General features: G+C 39.5%; 1 protein-coding gene across 1 annotated transcript in view; it reads left to right on the top strand.

Moving 5' to 3' along the window:
* Positions 1 to 22,694, top strand: part of ENPEP (glutamyl aminopeptidase) — a 36,053-nt gene extending 13,359 nt beyond the window's left edge. The window contains exons 4-20 of the mRNA XM_065690218.1: positions 637 to 757; positions 2,830 to 2,984; positions 3,598 to 3,711; positions 5,379 to 5,513; positions 9,758 to 9,823; positions 11,210 to 11,275; positions 12,776 to 12,927; positions 15,998 to 16,077; positions 17,137 to 17,264; positions 17,389 to 17,444; positions 18,230 to 18,380; positions 19,141 to 19,214; positions 19,331 to 19,432; positions 19,542 to 19,712; positions 20,519 to 20,659; positions 21,469 to 21,547; positions 21,786 to 22,694. Of these exons, the coding sequence (XP_065546290.1) occupies positions 637 to 757; positions 2,830 to 2,984; positions 3,598 to 3,711; positions 5,379 to 5,513; positions 9,758 to 9,823; positions 11,210 to 11,275; positions 12,776 to 12,927; positions 15,998 to 16,077; positions 17,137 to 17,264; positions 17,389 to 17,444; positions 18,230 to 18,380; positions 19,141 to 19,214; positions 19,331 to 19,432; positions 19,542 to 19,712; positions 20,519 to 20,659; positions 21,469 to 21,547; positions 21,786 to 21,935 (1,941 nt within the window). The 3' untranslated portion in view covers positions 21,936 to 22,694. The remainder of the gene's footprint in view (positions 1 to 636; positions 758 to 2,829; positions 2,985 to 3,597; positions 3,712 to 5,378; positions 5,514 to 9,757; positions 9,824 to 11,209; positions 11,276 to 12,775; positions 12,928 to 15,997; positions 16,078 to 17,136; positions 17,265 to 17,388; positions 17,445 to 18,229; positions 18,381 to 19,140; positions 19,215 to 19,330; positions 19,433 to 19,541; positions 19,713 to 20,518; positions 20,660 to 21,468; positions 21,548 to 21,785) is intronic.
* The last annotated feature ends 1,210 nt before the right edge of the window (positions 22,695 to 23,904 follow it).

Raw genomic sequence — 23,904 nt, 5'->3', positions numbered from 1 at the left:
GATGAAAATATTAAACAGCACCGGTCCCAGCACCGACCCCTGAGGAACTCCACTAGTCACAGACCTCCAGCTAGATTCTGCGCCATTGACCACAACTCTCTGCCTTCTTCCTTTCAACCAGTTCTCGATCCACCTCACTACTTGATCGTCAAGCCCACACTTCCTTAGTTTATCTATGAGGATGCTGTGGGAGACAGTATCAAATGCTGTGCTCCTAAAGATCAATCTGATGGGATCATTCCAGACCAATGAACTGCTCAGAACAAGTGGATTCCCTTCAATTGTGCTTAGCCAGGCTTCCATCTTGAGAAAACCAGACCTTGGGGAAGCAGGGGCTAGTATGCACCAAGGCATTGCGCCAAGCTTGGCCTCTGTGAGCTTCTGAACATGGGTTTTGCCATTTTACAATTTAAGCGTACTGTAGAAAGAGTGCACAGATTATGTTGACTTGGTCTCCCTTACATACAATATTTGAAAAACTTCGTGGAATCAATGTGTTATGGAACAGAATTCATTATTCAGGCCAGTCTCTTAGGAAAACCTGCAGTGTTATAGGTATGTATGTTAAATGACTTTTCAATGCTTGCCACCTTCTAACTTCTTTTAACTGAAGACTTGTCACTCTGTATTTTACAGCTGAGAGTTTATGCCCAGCCACTGCAAATACACACAGCCGAATACGCAGCAAATGTAACAAAAATTGCATTCGACTTCTTTGAAGAGTACTTTAATGTGAGCTATTCTCTTCCAAAACTAGGTGATTATTAATACCTACTTTTTTTCATTTTGTTAATTCACTGTAACAGTTATGTTTCTCCTTAAGGTCTCTCTGCTTTGGTGTAAAATAGCACAAAAGTATTTCATTGATAGCTGCTGCTATGATGTGAGGATGTTTTAAATCCATACCATGTGGTTCAAGATGTTCTTAAATGTCATGAGGGCTGGTCTCAGTAACCGTTTTGTTACCAGTTCTCACAGTTCAGTTTGCTGAACTGAAGCACCAGTCCCAGTGTGTCTTGTCAAGTGTCTTGTGAAAAATCAAGGAAGCATTGGTGTCATCAGCAAAGGAACATCATGAGCTAAAGTAGAGCCAGAAGAAATTTGAGAAAAATATGTACCACTTCCATGGGAACTTATGGACAAAGGTCAGCAGTGAGATAAGTGAGGATGCAAACTGACAGGGAGAATGTTGTACTATTTATTAACCTTAGTGCAAAGTGGGTGTGTATCCACTTCTTAGAATGAGCGTGGTCCAGCATATAACTTGTTGTTTCTACTGCTGGACTAAATAAAGACCCAAAGCTAAACAAGAGTGGGCACACAATCAAATTTTGCCCATGGTTACAAAACAAGTAAAGAAAAAGTAGTGTAGTTGGGCGTCCTCTAGCTTGGCTATTTGGACTCTGGATCTGATTTGTGCAGTTTGAACTAATAAAATAGAGAATGTAATCAGAGTTTTGGAAATGCCCCCTCCTGAGACCTCCAAAGGGGTAATTCAGTTAGGTTCATGAACTTAAAAGGACGGAAAAATATTAACTATAAACAAGTATATGTTCCCCAATGTAATGGGGAAAATAAACAAACAACTTCGAAGATGATTAACAATGCTATGCAAACCTTCTACTGGCTGTTCATACATGTACATGTATGTACTATTAGGCTACCCTCTGTTACTTTAACAACAGATTTTTACTTCCTCCTTTCAAAAAGCATCATCTGAGTTTACTGTAAATACCTGTTTGCATGACAACTGAATTAGGGAAACCAGTTCTTTCATACACCGGTAACCCAGTAATAGTTGAGACTATATCTTACCTATGCTTCACATTCAAACTTTCTTCAGAGTATGGATAGGGGCCTGTCTCCACTGCAGGGTGGACTGGTAATCCCAGGTCAGCAGTATCAGAGGGTAGATGCTCTTGTAGATTTTATACTGTTCCTCTCAGAATGTCTATTTGTTGGATAACAGATCTTTACTTATTATGTTGTTCTCGCTGTATAAGAAGACATCTAGATCAACCCTGATGAATCAAATATGTTTATGCATAATGATTTGTTTAAATACTGTGTTTCATGTTGATTTATGGCTTCTGGCATTGACATTCTCTTTGTGATTCTCATTTTGACTGTCAGTGAAGCCCTTGGCAGACTATCAGCTTTGATTCTGTAATCAAATTGTTTAAATTAAGAAATTCCTATCTTCTGTTAGGGCGGGGTGAGGTTTTTTGTTCTATTCAGTTTTAAATCCACCTGCACTTTTTCAGTAACCCCAAATAATGTGGTCATTATTTGCAGAAGAAAATGCCAGGCCAACTGAACTCACAGTTCTAATTTAAACCTGTATTGACCCCCACAAATTGCCAGGAATAGAAGCAGATGTTGTTCACAACATGGGGGATTTACTTCAGTTAACATGTCAATAAATAGTTTTAATACAACAGTGTGACAAACAACAACATGCCTCATTATGCTGCGGATAGTTTCAGGTTTACGGCCTACAACACATCCCCAGACAATACTATTAATTTCTGGAGCCAAAATTAAATAATGTATGATATGCATGCTCCCAGGAGGTGGCATACCATCACCTCACAGGACAGATCCCCAGTAGTGCAACTGCTGCTAGCTCTATTAATCTCAGTGGAGCCTTGCTATCAGCTGCTCTAGGCCAGTTCCCAGCTTCTTAAACATAGGTCAGAGACTGCAGTCCACAGTAGTTAGCCAGAACCACAGATGGTAAGCAAAACAGCCTGTGAATACACAGAAAGAGGACCAGCTAAGTGGCATAAAGGATACAGTGGTAATCATGTTCTCTTTCTTTCAATGCAGATAAAATAGCTATTCCAGATTTCGGGACAGGTGCTATGGAGAACTGGGGGTTGATCACATACAGAGAAACAAACCTGCTGTATGATCCCGATGAGTCAGCCACTTCCAACAAACAGAGAGTAGCTGCTGTGATAGCCCATGAGCTTGTTCATCAGGTACATTTTTATGATTCATTTTTACTGTGCTTCAAAAGGGTACTCCCAACATTTAATCTTGCAAATACCATTCTTAACTCTGTCTCAGGATCTTTTATGTGTGCTCCTAATTTGATTGCAAAATTTCATGTTAAAACAGTTCCCCGTTAGATCTTTACCTACTGCCTTTGAATTCTTCTCTGGAAAGTAGATGCTCAGGTCCAGACGGTGAGCCAGTTTATAAAAATCTCTCTGAAATGTCTTTGAGGAACTAATTTGCATGTGCAGATGTCTCTTTCAAGCAAACAAATAGGGACAACTATACACTGTAGAGGCTGCCTGAAAACATATCCTTACAAGCACAACTCATCAAATCAAGAGGAAGAAACTAAAATTTTTCATTGGCTCATGAATCATTAGCAGTCTCCCCAGTAATATGCAATTTTATAATACAAGTGATGTTTTAACACAAGGCGAAGCCTGAATTCCTATTTAAACCCCAGAATTATGGTAATTTTCATCTGGCAATAGGAAGAAAAGTGAACAAATTAATGTTATAGGTGGAGATGTGAGATACTAAAATGTACATTTACCATTTAGCTAATACTAACATAAACAATGTTTATAATTGTAGTGGTTTGGAAATATTGTGACCATGGATTGGTGGGATGACTTGTGGTTAAACGAAGGATTTGCCAGTTATTTCGAGTTCTTGGGAGTAAATGCTGCAGAACGAAATTGGCAAATGGTAATTATTTCTGTCTTGTGGAGGGTTGGCAGGGCTGCGGGGGGCATTTTGGAAAGGAGTAAAAATTATACAAGGATGATGAAGACTTAAAGTATGTTTTTAGAAAATTAACATAGTGCAATGCAGCATAAAGAAAAAGTTATTTTAAGCTTCTCTACCTACCTATGTTATAGTCTGAGACTAGTCAAACAAAATAAAGTATTGGTCTGCATGGAAAAGTCATTCTTTTCAACAAAGTAGGTCAATTGTTTGGTCATTATTATGGCAAGTAATACTTGGTGGATTCTGGACCGAGCTTTAGCAATTTTGCAAGGTTGTTGGAAGGTCTAACACTGGAAGATGGAGTTTCTCTTTTATTTATTTAGTTGGGCTGTAATGTCTCTTCATGAGACTTGTCTAAGGGCTGGGAACCTGGGCCTGCCTTCACAGTTTGGGCTGTTTGTTTGTTCAGGAAAATATCAGATCCCCCATTCAGCTGCTGCCAACATTTAAAGTGTCATTTCAAATGCCCAAGCTCAAACAATCTGTAGTACACACACTGCGAAAAAGGTAGTGATAGAGAATGGCCCACAGCACTGGCTGTGCAGCAAAACAAACTCCAGTCACTTTAAGGGGGTTGCAGACGAAAGGGTAGCTGTAAACATGCATTATACTCTGAGGAATGATAACAGCATGTGAATAAAGGGAGGCTTGCTCTCTCCTTCCTCCCCTCCCAAACAGATGCGATGGCACATAGCATGCAATGTTTCCCTCAGCTGTACAAGTGTAATGAGATTCTGGCTACTAGAAAATATATAACATATGCCAGTGAAAGGAAGCAGGGTAGGTTTGCAGATATTGACCCTGTTGTCAAAATCTACTCACCCCTTCACCTGTGACTCTAGAAGCAGGCATTATTTATCCGGTGCTTCCCCTGCTTTCCTCCCTGCTCCCCATAAATATCTCTTCTCATCCATGTCATGTGAGGCTGAGAATAAAATCATTCCTGGGTCACTTCTTTTACACTTTGAAGTAGAGGATCTGTTGTGATAACTATATTAAAAAAAAAAGAAAAAGTAACTAATGAGCCTAAAATTTAAAATATCTTTTTGTATCTAGATACCATGTTCATTTAAGATCTAAAGCCATTTCAGTGTTAGCATCCTAGTGAGCAGAAGAGGAAAACTAAATAGAGAATTAGTCTTTTTCAGTCGATATTGATTAGGAAGTAAGGAGATTTTGACTGCAGGCAACTTCATTTTCTAAAAAAATAATAATTATAATTCCTTTAAAAAAATCGTAAACCTTGGGATAGGGAATCTGCATCCTTCCTCCCTCCTTCTCTTCCTCCTGAGCAAGAGGAACCCATAACGCATTGCAGATATTGTCACATTTCTGAAATTTTCAATGCAATTCCATTTTTTGCCTAGTGTGGGGGGTTTTGTGTTATGATACACATGGGAAAGCAGGATTTTCAAAAGGCAATTTATCTTAGTTAAGGAAAAAATTTACCCCTCCCCGCTCAGACATAAAGCAGAAGTTTGCAAGTCCTTCTTTAGCGGAAGTAAAATTTCATTCCATTTTCCTACTGCCTCTCCCTAGAGAACCTGCAGTTCAAGCTACTTATTTTGTGAAGTTAGTCATATACTCCTGCATTCGTTTCTATTCTAACACCTTCTCTTTCTCAGCTTGAACAGGTTTTAATTGATGATGTGCTTCCTGTAATGATGGATGACTCTTTGCAGTCTTCCCATCCGATTGTGGTGGATGTGTCATCTACAGCTGAAATCACCTCTGTGTTTGATGGGATATCCTACAGTAAGGTAGGGTATCCTCCTGCTGTGACTTTGGATGCAAAGAAAATGGGGCTTGGGAGAGGAGATATAACTCAGGAGAAATAATAATAATAATAATAGCTCCTAACCCATTTGGGCTGTGTCCATGTGGATATTTTTCCTAGGACATTTCTGACTGTTGTCAGTGGTGATTCAGTCAAAAGCAACTGTGAGAGAAGCAACACAGCCAGAACCTCAGTCACTGTGCACCAAACCTGCACACAGACATGCAGGGAAATCACAGTGTCAGCAGGTTCTGCCACTAGAGTTTTTGGGTTTAAAATTATCCAAAAATATATCCTAAGCACATCCTTCTCCCACCACCTCATGTGATGATGCAGCCCAGTTATGTCAAGCCTCATAATCTAATGCAAGGGTAGATGATGCAAGGGCAGGTGTCTAGGTGTCCACTCTCTCACTTTCCCATCTCACCTTTGAGGCAGTATAAGCAAGCAGTGAAAACAGGAAAGTAACTTTCTGTCTCGTACTGCTCACAGTATCCCAGCCACTCGAGAAGCCTTACCAAAGATGAACTATACCAGCCTCTACTGGCATGGGCCCTAGATTGGGAGATAAGTTAGCTCCACGTTTCACTAACAGTTGTGGAGCTCAGGACTGACTTGGTGTACAGTAGTCTGTAGGCCAGGAGATGGTAGTGGACACCACATTAGGTATTTGACAAGCTTTATGCTCATCCTGGGGCTGTCCCTGCCAGTGGTGGTGGGGACCTGTGGCCATAAAGGCTCTCCCAGGAGCCAGCTGGAACTGACTGTAAGAATACACTGGGTTTTTCTGAGCAGCAAGATATTAGGATGTTGGTACAATCCAACTGCTGCTGTGACCAGAGCACACAGAGGGCTCCTTGCACCCACAGCCTCTAGTAGTACTAGCTGTGTGGGACAACAGCCAGGAGCTCAGCTCTTATAGAACTACTTTGAGGTCCAGAGCATTAGAGAGGCCAGCTGTCATGCTGAGGATCACCACTTTGATGTGATCAGCTAGGATCCAGACTAGGAGGCTGAAGCCAGCTTGTCTCCCTCCATATCAGATATAGCCAAAGCCATCTTGTCCTTAGACAACCCTAGACATGGAACAAAGCACGTGTCCCCCAAGCTCCCTATCTATCTGGTATCTAACCAGGGAGTCCCTTGACTCAAGCGCACTGACAACACTTGCTTCTAGTTATTTTTTTCAGTGCATTGAAAGACAAGTCTGAAGAAGCACAGGAGAAAACACCCCTGTCCCTCTTCCCTCTCACTCCCATATATGTCACCAAGACGAGGAAGGAGCTGGGACTCTGCTCACTCACTCCTCAACCAGCAAACTCCTATGTTGCTTCTGAGACTTATACACCACGTTTGCATTGACAGCTTCTTGTATGACTCTGTCAGTGTTTCCTATTTGATGTCATAACAAGTTTCCACTAAACACACAAAATCCACCATTATTAAATACCGCTTGTTGCTTTCCTACTAAGCTCCCATTATTGGCTAAACAAAAAGGACGTATTGCATTGACTTTAGCTTTAGCTGTGCTAGTCTGTAGCTGTAGATATTACTTTTATTAGCTAGACTTGTTCCATCCATTTCCATCACTTTTCTGTTTTCAGTTGTTAAATCCTCTATCCAACAATACAACCAGTATTTATTGCATCATAAATGCCTCAAAGTCAAATTATAAACTCTGTGGAAACCTGCATTGTGTAACACTGTTCTTAAATCAAACTAACAAAAAGTCAAGAAACATACAGAGCTAAATCAAATAGTCTGGACCAAAATGCATTTTAGTGGTGATCTAAGCAAGAGACATACTTTTGCATGGTCTGAACGAACAATGGAGAAAAAAAACCCTAGCTTTTACTCATCTCTTTGTGCCTAGATAATTGCTACATGAACTCATTTTTTTCTTTTTTAAATGAAAACACTTGAGGACTCATGCATTGTTTGGGAACAGTCTGCTTGGGATATAGTTTGGCTTGGGATATAATTTGGCTTGAATGAGAAAGTCTTCATGTAGATTTAGCTCAAATTTCTGCTGGTATTTACATATAAATGCGTGACAAAAATTAACTTGTTTCTTTTTGGCTTTATTTTGGCTTCTCTTTTGCATTTTTCTTAGGAAAACAATCTCCTCACAGTAATATTCATCACTAAACAAATAAAGCATGTTTTGGAATACTCCCTGTTAGTTTTACCAGAGAAATTATAGGGCTTATACAATCCTAAAACTCTAATGAATTGCCTAAGGGTCTGGGGAGTCGTTGCAGTATATTCTGTAAGCAAACATTTAACTGCTGTATGATCAGTAGGGCATTATGTGCCTAGGAAAGCTCTACTAAAGTTGAGTCCGTGACTACACAATGTATGTAAATTTGTTTAATTTGCTCTTAAAAAGTAATTGTGTCTCACCTCTTTTCCAGTTTAACCCTCTTTCTTAGTTTGAAAGATTCTATTAAAGTAACAATGACTTTTTTTTTTTTTGTCTTTGGAGTTCAAACATTGACTACCTTTTCAGAAAAAAGGATACTTAAATTTAAGTTCTGCTAGAAATTTGGTCTTAGACCCCCACAGTTTTGGAACCTCCCAGCTAAAGAAATTTAGGATTAAATGGTCCACATTTCTGCCATATACAATCTTGTCATATACTTGGCAATTGCTACAACTCTTTAGGAGAAGTTATATGGGTGTTGATAAAAGATTCCCCTCCACATCCCCATCAGACAATGTCAGCCATTCAAATCAAGGTCACTTCCCTGAACCTCCCCAAATAGTTGAAAGAAAGGAAAATTATTAAACCAGTTACGGGAGCATCTGAGTTACTCTCAAATGCACTTCACCATAGACTACAGAGGAATAACAAAAGCAGGGGGAAGAGACTGAAAAACAGCAGCAGAAGATGCAAGGGGCTAACTAGACACTGCAATTTAAAGCAAAAGAAATCTTCACTGTTCCTAAATGCATGCATAAATGCGTATTTCTACCCTCACTTTTAATATAAATGAGAGGGGATGGTCTATGAGAGGTGATATCAGCTAGGTGACTGATAGACAAATTTGAGCAACTGAACTACTCTAGTGCATACACGTGGCCTTACATGTATTATTACAGTAATCATAAACAGCTTTATGATGGATATCTGCTTTAAATTTTACTGAGTCATTTTTGAACATATTTCATGGCAAGCACACTAAATTACTGTACCAGAAAAGAGTCATCTGCTAACCACCTTGACTCTGCAACAATAGTCTGGAAAGCAGTTTGGGGCATATCTCTTCAAACACTCCCTCTGCCATATCTTGTGCAATCAAGTTGTTATTCTCAAACACCTAAATAGAGGAGACAGGATTTACTGAGAATTCAGATAACATTCTTGTTTTCATGGGACAACTGGATTTTTAAACCAGTCATGGCATTAGGTTCTCAGCTGCCTTTTGATTTAGTTGGGAAAATGAAAATATGATAATCCTAAAATCATATTTTGCATTTTAGATTGGGTTTGCACTGCTTTTATTTTTCATCATATTGTGCCCCACTCTGTTCCATGTGACTCTTCTGCTTCTCTCTCCTGTCTTCCCTTTGTTTCTTTCTTCTTTCAATGTCCTAGTTGTTTTCTCTGAAGCCCAAAGAAATAGGTTCTCTGATCCAAATTCTACCTTGCTTCAGAGGCCAAAGCTCTTATACCAGTCTTCAGAAATTCTCATTCTGAATGTTGAGATGACATCCACAACACGGAAATGCCCAGACTTGCAGCACTTTTGGAGTTTCCTACCTGCTGGGTGTTCAACTGATGTCAATTCCTCTATCAGGCTGTGCTGCTGGACAGGGCTAGTTCCCAGATGTTCTCACACCTGTCCTCTTCGTAGGGAAACAGGGAACCCTGCTCACACAAACCGGTAGAGTGGCAGGACAGTAATCCCTCAGCAGCAGGGCTTGGGAGCCCTTCTGCTAGCACAGCTGAATGTGGAAATGCATGTCTGATCGCAGTTACAGACCCATTCTCACATCCAGAATTAAGCTCCTGCAGACAGGCATGCCACGCCATGATGGAATTGGAAAAAAACGCTTCTTTTCTCAGATGGATGGTTTCTATTTCTGCCTTATAAAATATGCATTCACATGTTGCTTTTAAGATTAACGGAAATTCAGTGTTAAAGCTGTGTAGAATGACCTTCTACACAGAATGACCGTCAGAATGACCTGTAGAATGACCTAAGCTTTTCCCTTTGTCCTCAGGGTGCATCAATCCTCAGGATGCTTCAAGACTGGATGACACCAGACGTCTTCCAGAAAGGCTGTCAGGTAAAGGTGGCACCAAAACACAACAGAAATACAGCCCATCCTCATGTGGCAGTAGCAAAATCATTATTTAAAAAATTAAGATCAGAGATCCTGCTGTTAGTAGCAAAAGTATTTAATGCATTTCAGTACTGAGTGGACAACATCAAGGGGAAGAAGTTCCATGCTCCCATAGAGGAAGGAATGTGAACTGCATTAAAATTTGCTAGCCTGCCAGTGAGGACAAAAATTCATGACTGCTTTTAGTGGAGAAACCTCCTCCACCCCACTGTTTTCCTGTTGTCAGCTTTACCATCTGCAGCTTCATATCACCACGGTCCTCCAACCTACCCAAGCCTGCTATGCAGGGGCACTTTCACAAGCATAAGCTCATCAGTGCACTATTGCAGGGGCACCCAGCCCTAGAAATTTACCAAGATAAAAGGGGAGATATTGCACATTTCATAGTCCTTTCTTGTGGAAGAGAAAGGATGATGCTACAATGTTATGCAAAGAAAAAATTGGAGAAAGGAGCCCTCCCAAAAAGAGGAAGATTATTTGCCTTTTACTCTGAACTGACATCTGTCATCTTTGAAGTGTTACAGCACAGGTTACCACATTTGTTCTTACCTCCCTCCCTCCTGGAGAGCACACTTGAGGGATACTACAAGACAGCTGTATTTTCCTCTATTTTTCCTTTCATATATTCAGTCAGGATAGTCCACAAGATAGGAAAATACAGCCACCTCGTCCACAACAGATTAACACTTCCGCTCGGCACAGACCCTTCAAGATCATTAAAATAGGTAGTGGTAGCTAACAGTGAAACAAGTAGCACCATCTACTGACTAAACATCACCACGATCCAGATAACGGCAGGAAAACACTTGCGAAGCAGCCAGGTAAGACACAGAACAGGAAGAGTGTTTAGGAGGTGCAAACACTTGCCTCAAAACCATTATTCCTTGTAACAATCATTTTTATCACAGTTTAGAGGTGAATAGACTTTCCTCTTTCCACTCTGAGTCCACAGCTAGTGAAATCTCCTGAAACACCTTCCTCCTTCTGAACAACCTCTTAGACAGAAATTTGCAACAGGGTATGCTGATGTCCATTCAAACAAAATAAAAATAACTCTTCAAGTACAAATTAGCTTTGTACTAACAAGTCACACTGGAAAATGCTGACTTTCAGCATTACAGGATGCATTGGAAAGCAAAGGAACTTCATGAGCTGAATATTGATCTGAATATTGATCAGCTGAATATTGATCCGTTCAAACTCCATCTCCCAATACTACAAATCATGCTGTCTGTACTCTCTATATCTCTATACAACTGCATATGTGTACTGTTTTCATAGGCAAAGAAAGACCTGGTAGTATTTTCAGAGTCTTCTATTTCTTTCTAGATATATTTGAAGAAACACCATTTCCAGAACGCCAAGACAGATCAATTTTGGGAAGCTCTGGAAGAGGTATGTTTTGCAACAACCCAAACCCTTACTAATAAACGTTTCATATCTCACCCATTGATTTCCCAACATTTTTATATTTTGTAGCTCTTCTACTAATGAGAGATCACAAGCTAGGCAGCTTTGCAGTATATCCCAACACATCTTCTAGCAAATATACTATTTCTTCTTCTTTTTTTTTTTTTTTTTTTTTTTTATAAGACTGTGGGAGTGGAATAAGGAACAAGAAAGGACACCTTGCTAATAAAGAGCCTGCTACTGAAAAATTTCCCCCACAACTCAAATTCACTTCATGGATGAATACACTCCTCATCCACCACACACATGCATCTCATACTCTCCATTATCCCTAACCAGATTCAGCTGTTTGAAAGCTCTCAACAGTATCCATTCCCAAGTAAGTTTGCTGCTTATCTCTGTCTCTAGCTTCTGAGTCACAGAATCATAGAATAGCACTGGAGAAGTCCTTAAAGAACATTCCGTTCCAACCTTCTGTCATGGGCAGGCACACCTCCCACCAGACCAAGTTGCCGCAAGCCCAGTCCAACCTGGCCTTGAACACTGCCAGGGATGGGGCAGGCACAGCTTCTCTGGACAACTTGTGCCAGTGCTTCACCACCCTCATAGTGGTGGAATTTCTTCCTAATGTCTAACCCAAATCCACTTTCTTTCCCCTCTGAGTTGGGTAATTCTCTGTCCCATAATTTTCTGATCTTTCCTTAAGGCTTGCCTGTCTCTTTCCATCTATCTCATTACCCCCAAAAGCCCACATGCATACTGCCAGGTTTCTTCCCATTCTTTCCTTTCACCACTGTGGACATTCACACAGCCTGACTTGTGCTTTTGTGTCTGCTTTCAAGTTTTCATCGTTCCTTGGGCCAGACTTCTTCCTGCTGTCTGGCACTCTGCATCTTCACACCATCTACTTCATCTGAAGAAGGAAACAGTGACCTTTAGTTCTTTTCCCTCACAGATGGCACCCTGGGCAGGCAGTGGCAGCTTTCTGAAGCACCAGTCTCTAGGACAGAAGTTCACAGTCCACAGAATAGATCACATTTTACATTAGTACAGCTGCTAATGTTTATTACTGGCTTCACACTCATAAGTGCACTTATACTGCAAGGGGACTTCTGGCTTTGAAAAGTCTCTTTATGTACTTTCTGTCCTGGTCAGTTGTTCTCTCAGAAGAAAAAAAAAAAAAAGGAATAATCTTAGAACATGCAAGGGGCCTCAAAGTTTCCACAGTATTTCTTGTCCGTGTTACTAGCCAGTCTCCTGCCCACATACTTCTGATTTTCTTTGTCTGTGTTCAAGTTTCCAGCTCATTTCTTCTGTCAATGACAGCCACCACAAAAGGATTTAATAGAGGATTTTTTGTAGTGAACATACTCTTTCCTCTTCCCCTTTCTGCTCTTCTTTCTCTCAGTATCAGAGATATTATTTTGTTTTTCCACTTTGGACTGAATTTCCTTTTTCACTGCAACTTTCTCCCATCATTCATAGGCAAGTGATATACCTGTGAAAGAAGTCATGGACACATGGACTAGGCAGATGGGCTACCCTGTTTTGGAGATGGGAAGTACTTCAGTATTCACACAAAAACGTTTTCTCTTGGATCCCAATGCAGATGCTTCTTACCCTGCTTCTGATCTTGGGTAAGTTCCTGCTGTAAATGTCTATCCAAAACAGGCAGAAATACTGTACAGATGCTTTCTTCAACTGACATACACACAGGCAGTGTTATACCCATTCTTGCTAAACTTACTCTCAGCATTCGTTTTTAAAAAGAAACCAGCAGAAATTAGATACAAATATTTTAAATTTAGGACATCACCAGCCCTTTGCTTGAGGGTTTCTTTCTCAAACACAGCAGAGTAAATTTGGACAGAATCTTTCAGAAAATTTATTTCCACACATAGATAACTCAGATGATTGCAAGCCATCTGTTGAACCACTGCAAAATATAATCTGACAGACTAAGAAAAACTGAGACAAAATTGTCTCTGTCCAGAAACCAGATACCATGACCCAGGTATTTTGCACCGTGATAGTTTATTCCTTTTCCTATATGATATAGGATCTGTAACACATCATAGGGTTTTCACACACCATACAGGGTCTTCTTTATACATCTTAAAAATATGAGTTATAGTGAAATAGCTAGTCATGTATAAATGTTACTAATCCTCCTCAAGAGCTATTTTTTCTTATTCAACTCAGGACAGTATTGCATAATTTTACTCATCTAAAAGATAGTTATCTAGTCAAAGTTAGCCATCTTGGACTCTTATGTGGCAGTCAGCCAGCTACAGAAATTCACCTACTGTATTCAAGGTAGGTGGGATTTTTTATAGGAGCATATTTGTCAATTAACAGATGACTAGCCTGAAAGGAGACGAACCCCATCCACAGGTTGGTGGACCTGCACAGAAAACTGTCTTGGCTGCACCATGGCATCTACCAGCTGAATGAATGTTCAGAGCTGGCATTGTGTATATTCTTAGCCAGGCCCAATTTGGAGGCATTACAACTTTGCTAACATTTCAGTGGAAAAGATTCAAATTAACCCTTATTAGGAAGTTTTCATTCCTTGAACTATCCCAGTCAACTAAACCAGTAAAACTTGGCTGTATGAACCAGAACTAAATCTACCCAAATGCAATTTTGCATTAGCTTATACTAGTTATTGTAATACAAAGAGCAAGAACAAGGAGAAACAGTTGTGGTGCTTAATTTCATTGTGATTCAAAAGAAAAAGCTTGATCAATGACAAGTCCCATGGTATTGGCAGCTTTGGATAGGTAGCAAAAGAGCTGGGATGAGATAATTACCTGTGTATTTGCAATGTTTTATTTCTCCCAATATAAGCAGAAAAGCTTGCAGGGTTTTGAAGCAACTCTAGCTGCAAACTACAGCACTTTGCCATCTGAAGGCTGGTTCTACACACTATTCAGGGAAAAATACTTGTTTGTGTTAAACATTTTGGACTTATTGCACTATGCTCTAAGGTAGCAGACTCGGGAATCATGCTTTTGCTTGACTTCAAGACTTATAGTACACTGCCATTTGTCATTTCTTGAGTAGAAATCCCAGTGCTGTTCCTACCTTAATCTGTCAAGAAACTGAACTGTGCACTACTTCTGCTATTCCCAAAGTGAAAGGGGAATTTGTTTCTGAATATGTAGGTTTTATAAATTACTTAGAAATAAAATGCAGTAATATATATTATAATGTTGATATTATCTATCTTAGGACAGACTTACTCCCTTGTCTAAAAGTCAATCCACTGAAAATCAATACTTCCTCCTTCCACCCTCACAGATGAGGAAACTCCTGAAAAGATCCTACCCCAGATGGGAATGGCCTAATTAATTTCCAGGTTCAGGGTTTCAATTTAAGTAGTGAAAACTCCAGGCCTTGAAAAAACTCCTGAATCCTGCAGGGATAGTCTCCTGAGCTGTCTGTTTATTTCAAATTTGTTTGGCTTGAAAGAGTTCTCTCCTGAATGTTGGCAGTTAAAAGAAATGGAAATTCAAAAACCAGTGCTGGGATGGACTGTAATATGCTAACATGGAACAGCAGCTGACTGCTCAAAATGGCTTAATAATTTTAGCAATCCTATGCAGGTGGCTGTGAAGGTATGCTCATGGCATGCTCTGCCGTCCTGCTTCCCTGACCACCTGGTCACAGTCTTGATTAGGCTGTGCTGTGGCTCCCTTCCATCCAGTGCCTCACTTTTGGAAGAATTAAGGGTCTCTTGGAGAAGGAAAAGAGTCTGGAAAAGGCAAGAGGTCCTACTGACTGTATGGCAGTGGTTGCTTAAGCTCATTCAGTTTTCCCATCTGTAAAAAAAAAAAAAAAGGTTTAATAATACCTAACCACATATTTCAAGTCAGCATTGCAAAGATTAACTGGTGTCTGCATAAAGCCCTACATCAAGTATCCACATATAGTCATCTTTTACTGAATTAATTGCTTTGTACCCTGCTAGATTATTATCAGACATAATATGAAGATACTGCTTAACAGGACTTCATGTTCCAAAGCTGTGGTAATAACAAAGTATAGCACAATAGAAATTCATTCATTTAACCTCTCTCTGATTATGGGTAATTATTACCCTCTCCAGCATAGAGAGTCATCAAGAGGTGAAGATTGCATTCAGAAAGACATGGCCCCAGTAGTTCCACTGATTTTAAAAAAACACAAACCCAACCAGATAAATTGTGCAGCTTTCAGCCTGAACTTTAGGCACGTAATTTGCACAGTACCATATTAACTTGTCTAAAACATCAGCATCAGACAGTAGAAAAAGTCTTATCCCATCCCTTGCTCAGTTCACCAGATCATTTTGAGAACTATTGATAAATACAAAGTATTAAGACAAGATACTGTTATTCCCATCTCAGACACTTCATACTTCTTATTTTCTTTTCAGGGAATGTAACTGCCCCAATCATACCATACCACACACAGCTGACATTTTATTGCCCGAATAGAGTATCACAGCACAGAAACATTTTTACAACACAAACAACAGCTATAGGTAAAAGGCTGTGTTTTGTTACTAGTGGTATTTGGTAAATGTATGTATACCTAAGCACACAGTTGGCTTCATGAAAAAAGATTTAAGCATTAAAACAAATTGAAAAGATATATTGGAATTTTATTTTAGCATTTGCTTTCAAATGTCATTTGATTCTCTTTCCCTTTAAATAATTTCAGTTACAAATGGAATATACCAGTGAAATGGAGACTTGGAAATTCAACAAACTATACTTTCTACAATCTATCAGATTCTGCAGGTAAACGTACCTTTTTCTTTTAAGAGTAATGAATGAATAAAGCTCTTTAATGTCTTCAACAAGAAATAAAATACAGAATCAACTTTCATGCTTTACAGTTTTCAGATCCAGGAACCATCACAGAGCTTTGTTGGGCTGAAGTTAGTAGTTATATCTGCAATAAGATGATTATTTCCCTTATACACACATTATGCCAATTTAGGCTTAATTCAGGAAAGTGCTTAAGCATATGTTTAAATACAGTCCTATTCAAGGAAGCATCTAAGCATATTCTTAATTATGATGTACTAAAACCAGCAGGACTTTGATATGCCCATTTTCAAGCCAAAAAAATGAGGTGAAGTAGCAGGCTGCTGAACGCACCTGTGGCATGGTAAACCTGCAATCTGAGTTCAGTTAAAGAAAAAGAGCTACATATGCTTTAAACCATTTTCTAATGCTGGTTTCAGGAATGAGGAAATACCTACATGGGTATTTTTGATGATTGTTGATGCAGTCAAATTTGAAGTTATTATAATTCTAGTACCGAAAAAGGGGAAAAAAATGGAGGGAGGGGAGTTTTTAAATTTCATCACGTTAGAATTTCAGAAATATCACAATCAGCTCTTCTCTTCATGTACCCTTAAAAAGTTAGTTGACATGAACTGAAAAATTAAATTAGTTGAGGATAAAATATGAGAACTTTAAAACGAATAGTAAACATGAGGGTGAAAAAACCTTTAGAAATATTTGCAAGAACTGCTTCTTTGCAATTTTTTACTTTTTACAATGACACCAGTTTTCACCACCCTCCCCCTAGTCATAGTGATCTCCATTTTAAATTTAACAAACTAGCTTGCTCAAATAATTACCATAATTCACTATTCTAAGACAAGTGCTGGCCCTCATCAAAGTCTATAATAACTCATCTTTACTCACAGCCATTAAAAAAAAATAAAGTGAAGGTTTGTATCTCATTTCAATATTCATCAAAACCAAATATTACTTTTGGAGTTACAGAATCTCCAGTGAGTTCTGTGTCCTGTAAGATGCACAAACTGATCACTGTTTGTTTTGCAGGAATTGTAATACCATCACCTCCCAATACTTTTGTGAACATTAATCCAGACCACATTGGATTCTATCGGGTGAATTATAATAGTCATAACTGGGCCAGTTTAAGCACTCTTCTGGTCAGCAACCACAAAGTGAGTGTAATAACATTAACCTGCCCAGTGGATCTCTTATAGAGGCCTTTTGAAGCTGTTTTTTTTTTTTTTTCCTGCAAATAGTCTATATATTTTTGATCATTCTTTTTTTCTTTTCACACAGGATTTTTCTGCTGCTGACCGTGCAGGGATTTTGGATGATGCCTTTTCTTTAGCAAGGTAAACTGATTTCCTGCAGAGATTTCAACACAAGGTCTTCACTTTACATTGACTATTAATTAGAAGTAACTCAGACAATTGAAATAAAGTTTCAGAATTTGTTACATCACAATTGGTTATTGGCTTGTGTCGTCTTCAAGATGGACAAATTCAAGTACGCACTGTCAACTTGCAATACCAATACAGCCAAGGGAAATGCTACCCTTCTGTTCAGTGGAATTAAAAAGAAAGAGGGCTTTAATTGATAGATCTTAGAAAGGGGTGTTTTTGCCATGGTAAGTAACAAGAATAGAAGCAGTCCATAAGATGTCCAGAAAATCAGAAGCACTTCTACAATGCATAGCGTGGCATTAAGAAATTACCACCTCAGCTATCTTGTTTAGAAGTTTGCTTGGAAACTTCTAGCTTTTTTACCCAGCCATGCTGATACAGATAAACTTTAGATGACCTTCTGAGACAGCATGTAAGTCTGAATTGCCTCAGCCTTTCAGGATGTCTCCAGATCTAGCAATTCCTTTTTTTGTGACAGGAGCTGCCACAGTCAGTTACTCACTTCTGGGCACACTGGCCTGCTGCACAGTGTGAGCAGCCTTCTCACAGCACTGATCAACAGTGATCCCCAGTGATTTCTTTGGAAAACACCTCCCAAGTTACATTTGAGATTATTTTACCCCTCCCAGAATTTATTTCAGACCTTCTAAAGGAATAAGTGTTCTAATATGTTTAAAGAAGCAAGTTTTTTAAGTTCATTAAAATAACAAAAGTTATGTTTTCTCCTTCCACAGATCTGGACTAGTGAATTACTCTGTTCCTCTGGAGCTCACAAAATACCTAATAAATGAAACAGACTATTTACCATGGCATAGAGTTATATCATCTGTATCTTACCTCACAGACATGCTTGAAGATGATACAAATCTCTACCCCCGATTTCAGGTGATTAAGCAAAAAAACCCTAAACATTTCTTCATGTCACCACTGGATCTGACAGCTCAAGATCTGTAACACCAATAATACTGAAGTTCAAGTCATTTTCAATGTTGCTGAGCTATCAGCATTTACTTTTTTTACTGTACTTGAAAAAAAAAGTGCTGAGAACTGCTTAGTACTGTTCTCTGAATTACTTGGATTCTCAAGTCAGTACTATGCACCTGGAGGAGAAAAATATGCCTAGTTATTCTTATAATCCATCACCATAAGTCACAGTACGGACATTTGTTAGTCAAGGCTGCCCTGCATCCAATGAAGAAATATGTATAAGGCAGCAAAAATCTCTGACACCTGTCCTTAGCACAAAGGGTGGCTATATCTCATTGTGGCAGTGAGCAGGTTTGTTGGTTGACCTAACATGCTGAACATGAGTTAATGGTCACTAAAATAAGCATGTCCTGAACTCAGCATTATCTATGGAAAATAGTAGTGGCAGTGTGTCCTTGCTGTACCCCAACCTTCATTTGGGAGGGCAGGCAAGGCTGGAGAGAAGCAGGTTGCCTTTGTCCTAGAGGCAAGTCACTACTGCAGGCATTCAGAATTGCAGGCTGTGGTGATCTGGAAAGATAGTGTGTGTTTGTATTATTTTTTGTTTAAGAGATGCTAGTTCTGGGGAAAAAAAATGAAGGAGAATAAGCTATGAACACAAATATATTATTATTTAAAGAAATCTACACAAGTAACCAATCCCCTTTTTCTACCTCAGGAATATTTCCGACAGCTGGTAAAACCCATTGTGGATCAACTGCACTGGAATGATGTTGGAGGTCATTTGGAGAGGTTAAACAAGCTTTTTTTCCCCTTCTCATGTTATTAAGGGTTTTATTCTTCATATTATTGATGGATTCTAAGAACACTGAGCAGTAGGAAAATCCCTTTCTCTCTCTCTTTCAAAGGCTCCTTCGTACGTCTGTTCTAGACTTTGCCTGCAGTATGGGTGACACAGAATCTTTGAACAACGCTTCTCAACTATTCAATCAATGGCTACAAGGACAAACGTGAGTGATCACAGGTTTTGTTGCTGGTGAAGAATACAGCATGTGACTTGGTCACAGAACTCAAGCAGGAAAGGGGTAAGAATATTCAGGTACTGTTTCTTTATTTTAGTATTCCTGCAAATCTCCGACTCCTAGTATATCGGTATGGGATGCAGGACTCAGGCAATGAGACATCGTGGAATTACATGTTCGAGAAATACCAAGAAACTTCATTAGCTCAAGAAAAAGAAAAGCTGCTGTATGGCCTGGCATCGGTAAAGAACATCACCCTTTTGGACAGGTGATTTAAACACACCAAGATTTTTCTTCCCCTGCAGAAACAACTGGTCACTGTTTGCTTATTCCCCTCTCCTCTCTCCTGTGCTGTCAGTTTTTTCAGATTACAGCATGAGGAATGCAACACATTTTCAAGACCAGTTATCTAACACCTACCCTCCCTCCCCCCAAGATTGTACTGTAAGAGAAAAAAGCCTTGCTCCTTTAGTGGAAAGATATTGAACACATGGTAGTTTCTTCACACATTCAACAGCCTTCAGCTTTTCCAGCAGTGCCTTCATCCTGTATAATTTTAGATGCTTAATAATAAAAGTTAGTTGTCTATGTTTCCTTTGTAAGCAGTGAAAGGAGGCAGGACCTCTAGAGTACTGGTTATTCGAGAGCAGGAAAGGGACTTTTTTGTTGCTTGGCTACACAAACAGGCTGGACTATTGACTGAACCAATCCTGTTTTCACTATTTTACTAAAGCACAGGAATAATAATGGTTTTCTCACTGTTTTCGAGAAACCTAGAGACATAAACCCTATTTATTTTCTAAAGAAATACCTAACTGCTTAGATTTCTCTCAATACAATTATCTCTTGACCCAGTTTTCAACTTATGTTTTAGATCAGTGTACTTCACCTTTAGAATACTGTAGGCAAAAATAATAACCTTGCCTGGAAATTGGCTGTAGACTGTGGCAATAAATACTTGAGAAGTATAGACATTAGAATTACATTATTTCTCATCATCATCATTTAAGTCTACAACTGTTAACTTATGCTTGGTTTCTGTGGTCTTTCTGATTTTTATGAAATTTCCCTTAGGTATCTGAAATATATTTACAACACCAGCCTCATCAAAAGCCAAGATGTGTTCACAGTCCTGAGATATATCTCATATAACACCTACGGGAAAACAATGACCTGGGACTGGATACGACTTAACTGGGAGTACTTAGTCGACAGGTACACTAATGAACTCACCGAAAACTTTTGTCTACATCCATCTATATTTCTTGTTATATGCCATGCTTTTCTATGTTTTCACTATACAGCTGTAATCAATGGCTCTTGAATAATGAAAGCTGAAAGCATATTTAACACAATCCTATCCACCTGCTACAAAAAAGTGCTTTGCTGTTAACTTGAAAACCATTCATTCCCTAAATTATCACTACCCAAAAATGGTAATTAAAAAGTACAGAAAGTTCTCCCAAGGATATAGAAATATGATTACTGCCTGGAAATTAAGTCAGTCATGTCTCTGTTTTTTCTATTGATATCATAACAAGAAGACTGCATAGATTTTTTTTTTAACTTCTTCTGGTGGTAACAACAAGGAGCAGATATGCAGACAAGCAGTGGTAGCAATAGCAAACCTTTTAACTTTGCTCCTCCCTATTTGAGCGACTTCTCTCTCCTTCCTTCTCCTTTCTAAGTGCTTGAAGATGGCATGGAAGCAAAGCACACTTGCAAGCCTAGAGCTGTGAACTGCATTTGTCAGCAATACACTTGATTTCCAGTATAAGACAAAAAGTCACCAATTAAAAGGTTAAAATTCCCCCAGAAGAGATCACTCCATTAGTAAATATATTTGAGAACACCACAGGTATTGTACAGAAGTATCACTTTTCAAGTATTTTAAAAACAGCTGAAATCTGAGTGCATCTGTTTTATCATAGCACAGTTAGAAGTTTAAGCTTCAGATAATGACTTGTGCCTTTTTTTTTTTAATAGTTTTGCATAAAGCTTCATTTATTAAATTGTTTTTCTAGATTCACTATCAATGACAGATACCTTGGTCGAATAGTGACTATCACCCAAACTTTCCACACTGAGCTCGAGCTTTGGCAGGTATGGTGACAGCACTTCTACTGGGTTTAAGTCAATACCTTTAACAATCTACTGGCCAGGGAACTTGACTTCTGTTCTCTAAATGTGTAAAGCAGTATGAGTTACTGCAAAACTATCCCAGTGCTACTAGAGTGAGCTTAAATATCTCCTTGCCAGAACTGCCCTCAACCAGATCGCTGCAAAAAGCCATTTGCCCAATGTTTGCTTCATGTCAATTATTTTTCCCTCTCTTTTCCAGATGGAAAATTTCTTTGAGAAATATCCTAATGCTGGAGCAGGAGAATCACCCAGGAGTCAGTCAATTGAACAGGTGAAGAACAACATTGAATGGCTAAAAGTAAACAAGGAGGAAATACAAAAGTGGCTAGAAGCACAGCTAGGCCCTTAAAGTTTTACTCTGTTAAAAATACCAGGAACTCATTCTGGGTGCTCAGATCATCAGAGGTATTTAGCAATGTGGGTTTCTCACTTAGGTACCTTAGAGGACCAAGGCCTAATATTTTTTCTACAAACACTTGGGATACCACTGCCAGAGCAACATTTCTGCAGTTGCTGAGCAGGAATAGCTTTATATTCTGAGAGGTGAATTTGCCTGAACAAACAAGACAAACATTTAAAGTTACTCAAGGCAGAAGTGATGGCAGAACTGGAGTACTCACTGATCAAGCTGGTCTCACTCCTTCCTCACACCACTCTGAAAGCTACTTCTTGGTTGGCACAGAACCAGCATAGTAAACTCAGGGATTCCTTTCCACATGCACAACACAAGACATTTCTCCTGAAGGGTATTAAGCAGCAATTTTTCCAATATCTGAAAATCATCTCCTATATTCATAGCTGTTAAAAAATCTCCATTTGGGATTTAGCTTTGCATTCTGATACTACAGAAAGGCCATTTAAGCTTACCTCTCCATTGATTTTTGAAGTTTAACTGCTAGTGCGTAAGGGATCAATATTATCAGCTTCTTTTTCAATATTACTAGTTGGGATTCTGCAGCTTGGAGGAGGGGTTTTCTTGGTTATTTTTGTCTTATTTCTAACTCTTCTGAAAAGAAGAGCTTGTGGCAGCCGTTACTGCAAACAAGACATATGGTACTTACTGTCTCTTTCCTTATGTAAAAATAAAATTTAAAACTCTGCCTGGAAATCTCAGTCTGTTTCTAATAAAGTGCTAAATCTGCCTGGCATGTAGAAAAGCAGCTGTTGCATAGCCCAGCTGTGCTGTACATACACCTTCAGTGGCTTTTGAGGGGGGCAAATCTATTATCTCCTCTGAGAAAACACTAAAAGAAATGTTAGATTCAAGTAGAGGGGCAGATGAGTCCCACTGCTGCAATTCAGCCTACTGCAGAAGTCTAGGCAGCAAATAAACAACTCTTGGTCCCAGGTCCTTCTACCACTATGATGCTGGAGAAGACAGTGGGGCTACTACCCGCCCTCCCAGACTGAGAGATGGGATGTCTTGAAGCTACCAGGTTTCCATGCACTGTGTCCTGACACTGTACAAGCAGCAAACATGAGCATCAGCCCCATCCTCCTTACTTTCTCCCAGGTCTTGTAGCGGAAAGGCACAGAAGAAGGGAGCCAGTCCCGGTCCAAATGCCCTGGGAGCAGGACCACCAAGCATCTCACAGTAGGTAGCCCTGGGAGAGATTAGGCACAGCTGTTGGGAAATTCTGCAGCTGGATGGGAGGACAGAAGCATGGAAGAGCACTTTCCTTCTTTCTGCAGTGCTATTCCAAGAGAAAACTAGAGACATTGAGGAGACCGCTCTAATGTACAGAATTCCCAGGGTACAGGCTCTGCCTGCCTCTGGACCTTGGTACAGCACAGAGAAGCTTGTACAGTTCCAGATGGAAACACTTTACCCTGTTCTCCCAAGAGATTCAGGGCTGGAACTGGTTTGGACCTCTCCCTAGACACCCAAACAACTGCAACAAGCCCAGACAAATCTGGTGACCAAGTCAGATGTTCTGTTTTGGCTGCGATAATTTTCTTCATAGTAGCTAGTATGGGCTATATTTTTATTTGTGTTGGAAACAGTTTTGATAATTTGGGGATGTTTTCCCCCCAGTGAGCAGGCTGGGGGTGCACAAGAATTTGGGAGGTGACACATTTGGGACAGCTGACCCCAACTGACCCAAGAGATATTTCATACCATACAACATCATAAAAGCTGAGGGGAAAAGAAGGAAGAGGGGGTGTCGTTTGGAGTTACAGGGTTTTGTCTTCCCATATAACCATTACATGTGACGTAGCCCTGCTTTCCTGGAGATAACTGAACACCTGTCTGCCAATGGGAAGTGGGAATAAATTCTTTGTTTTGCTTTGCTTGAGTGCATGGCTTTTCTTTACCT

This window comes from Lathamus discolor, chromosome 1 (genome assembly GCF_037157495.1).
Source record: "Lathamus discolor isolate bLatDis1 chromosome 1, bLatDis1.hap1, whole genome shotgun sequence".
In the NCBI taxonomy this organism is placed as follows: Eukaryota; Metazoa; Chordata; class Aves; order Psittaciformes; family Psittacidae; genus Lathamus; species Lathamus discolor.
The sequence above is the reverse complement of the archived record's forward strand: the minus strand, read 5'-3'. Positions and strand labels throughout refer to the sequence as shown.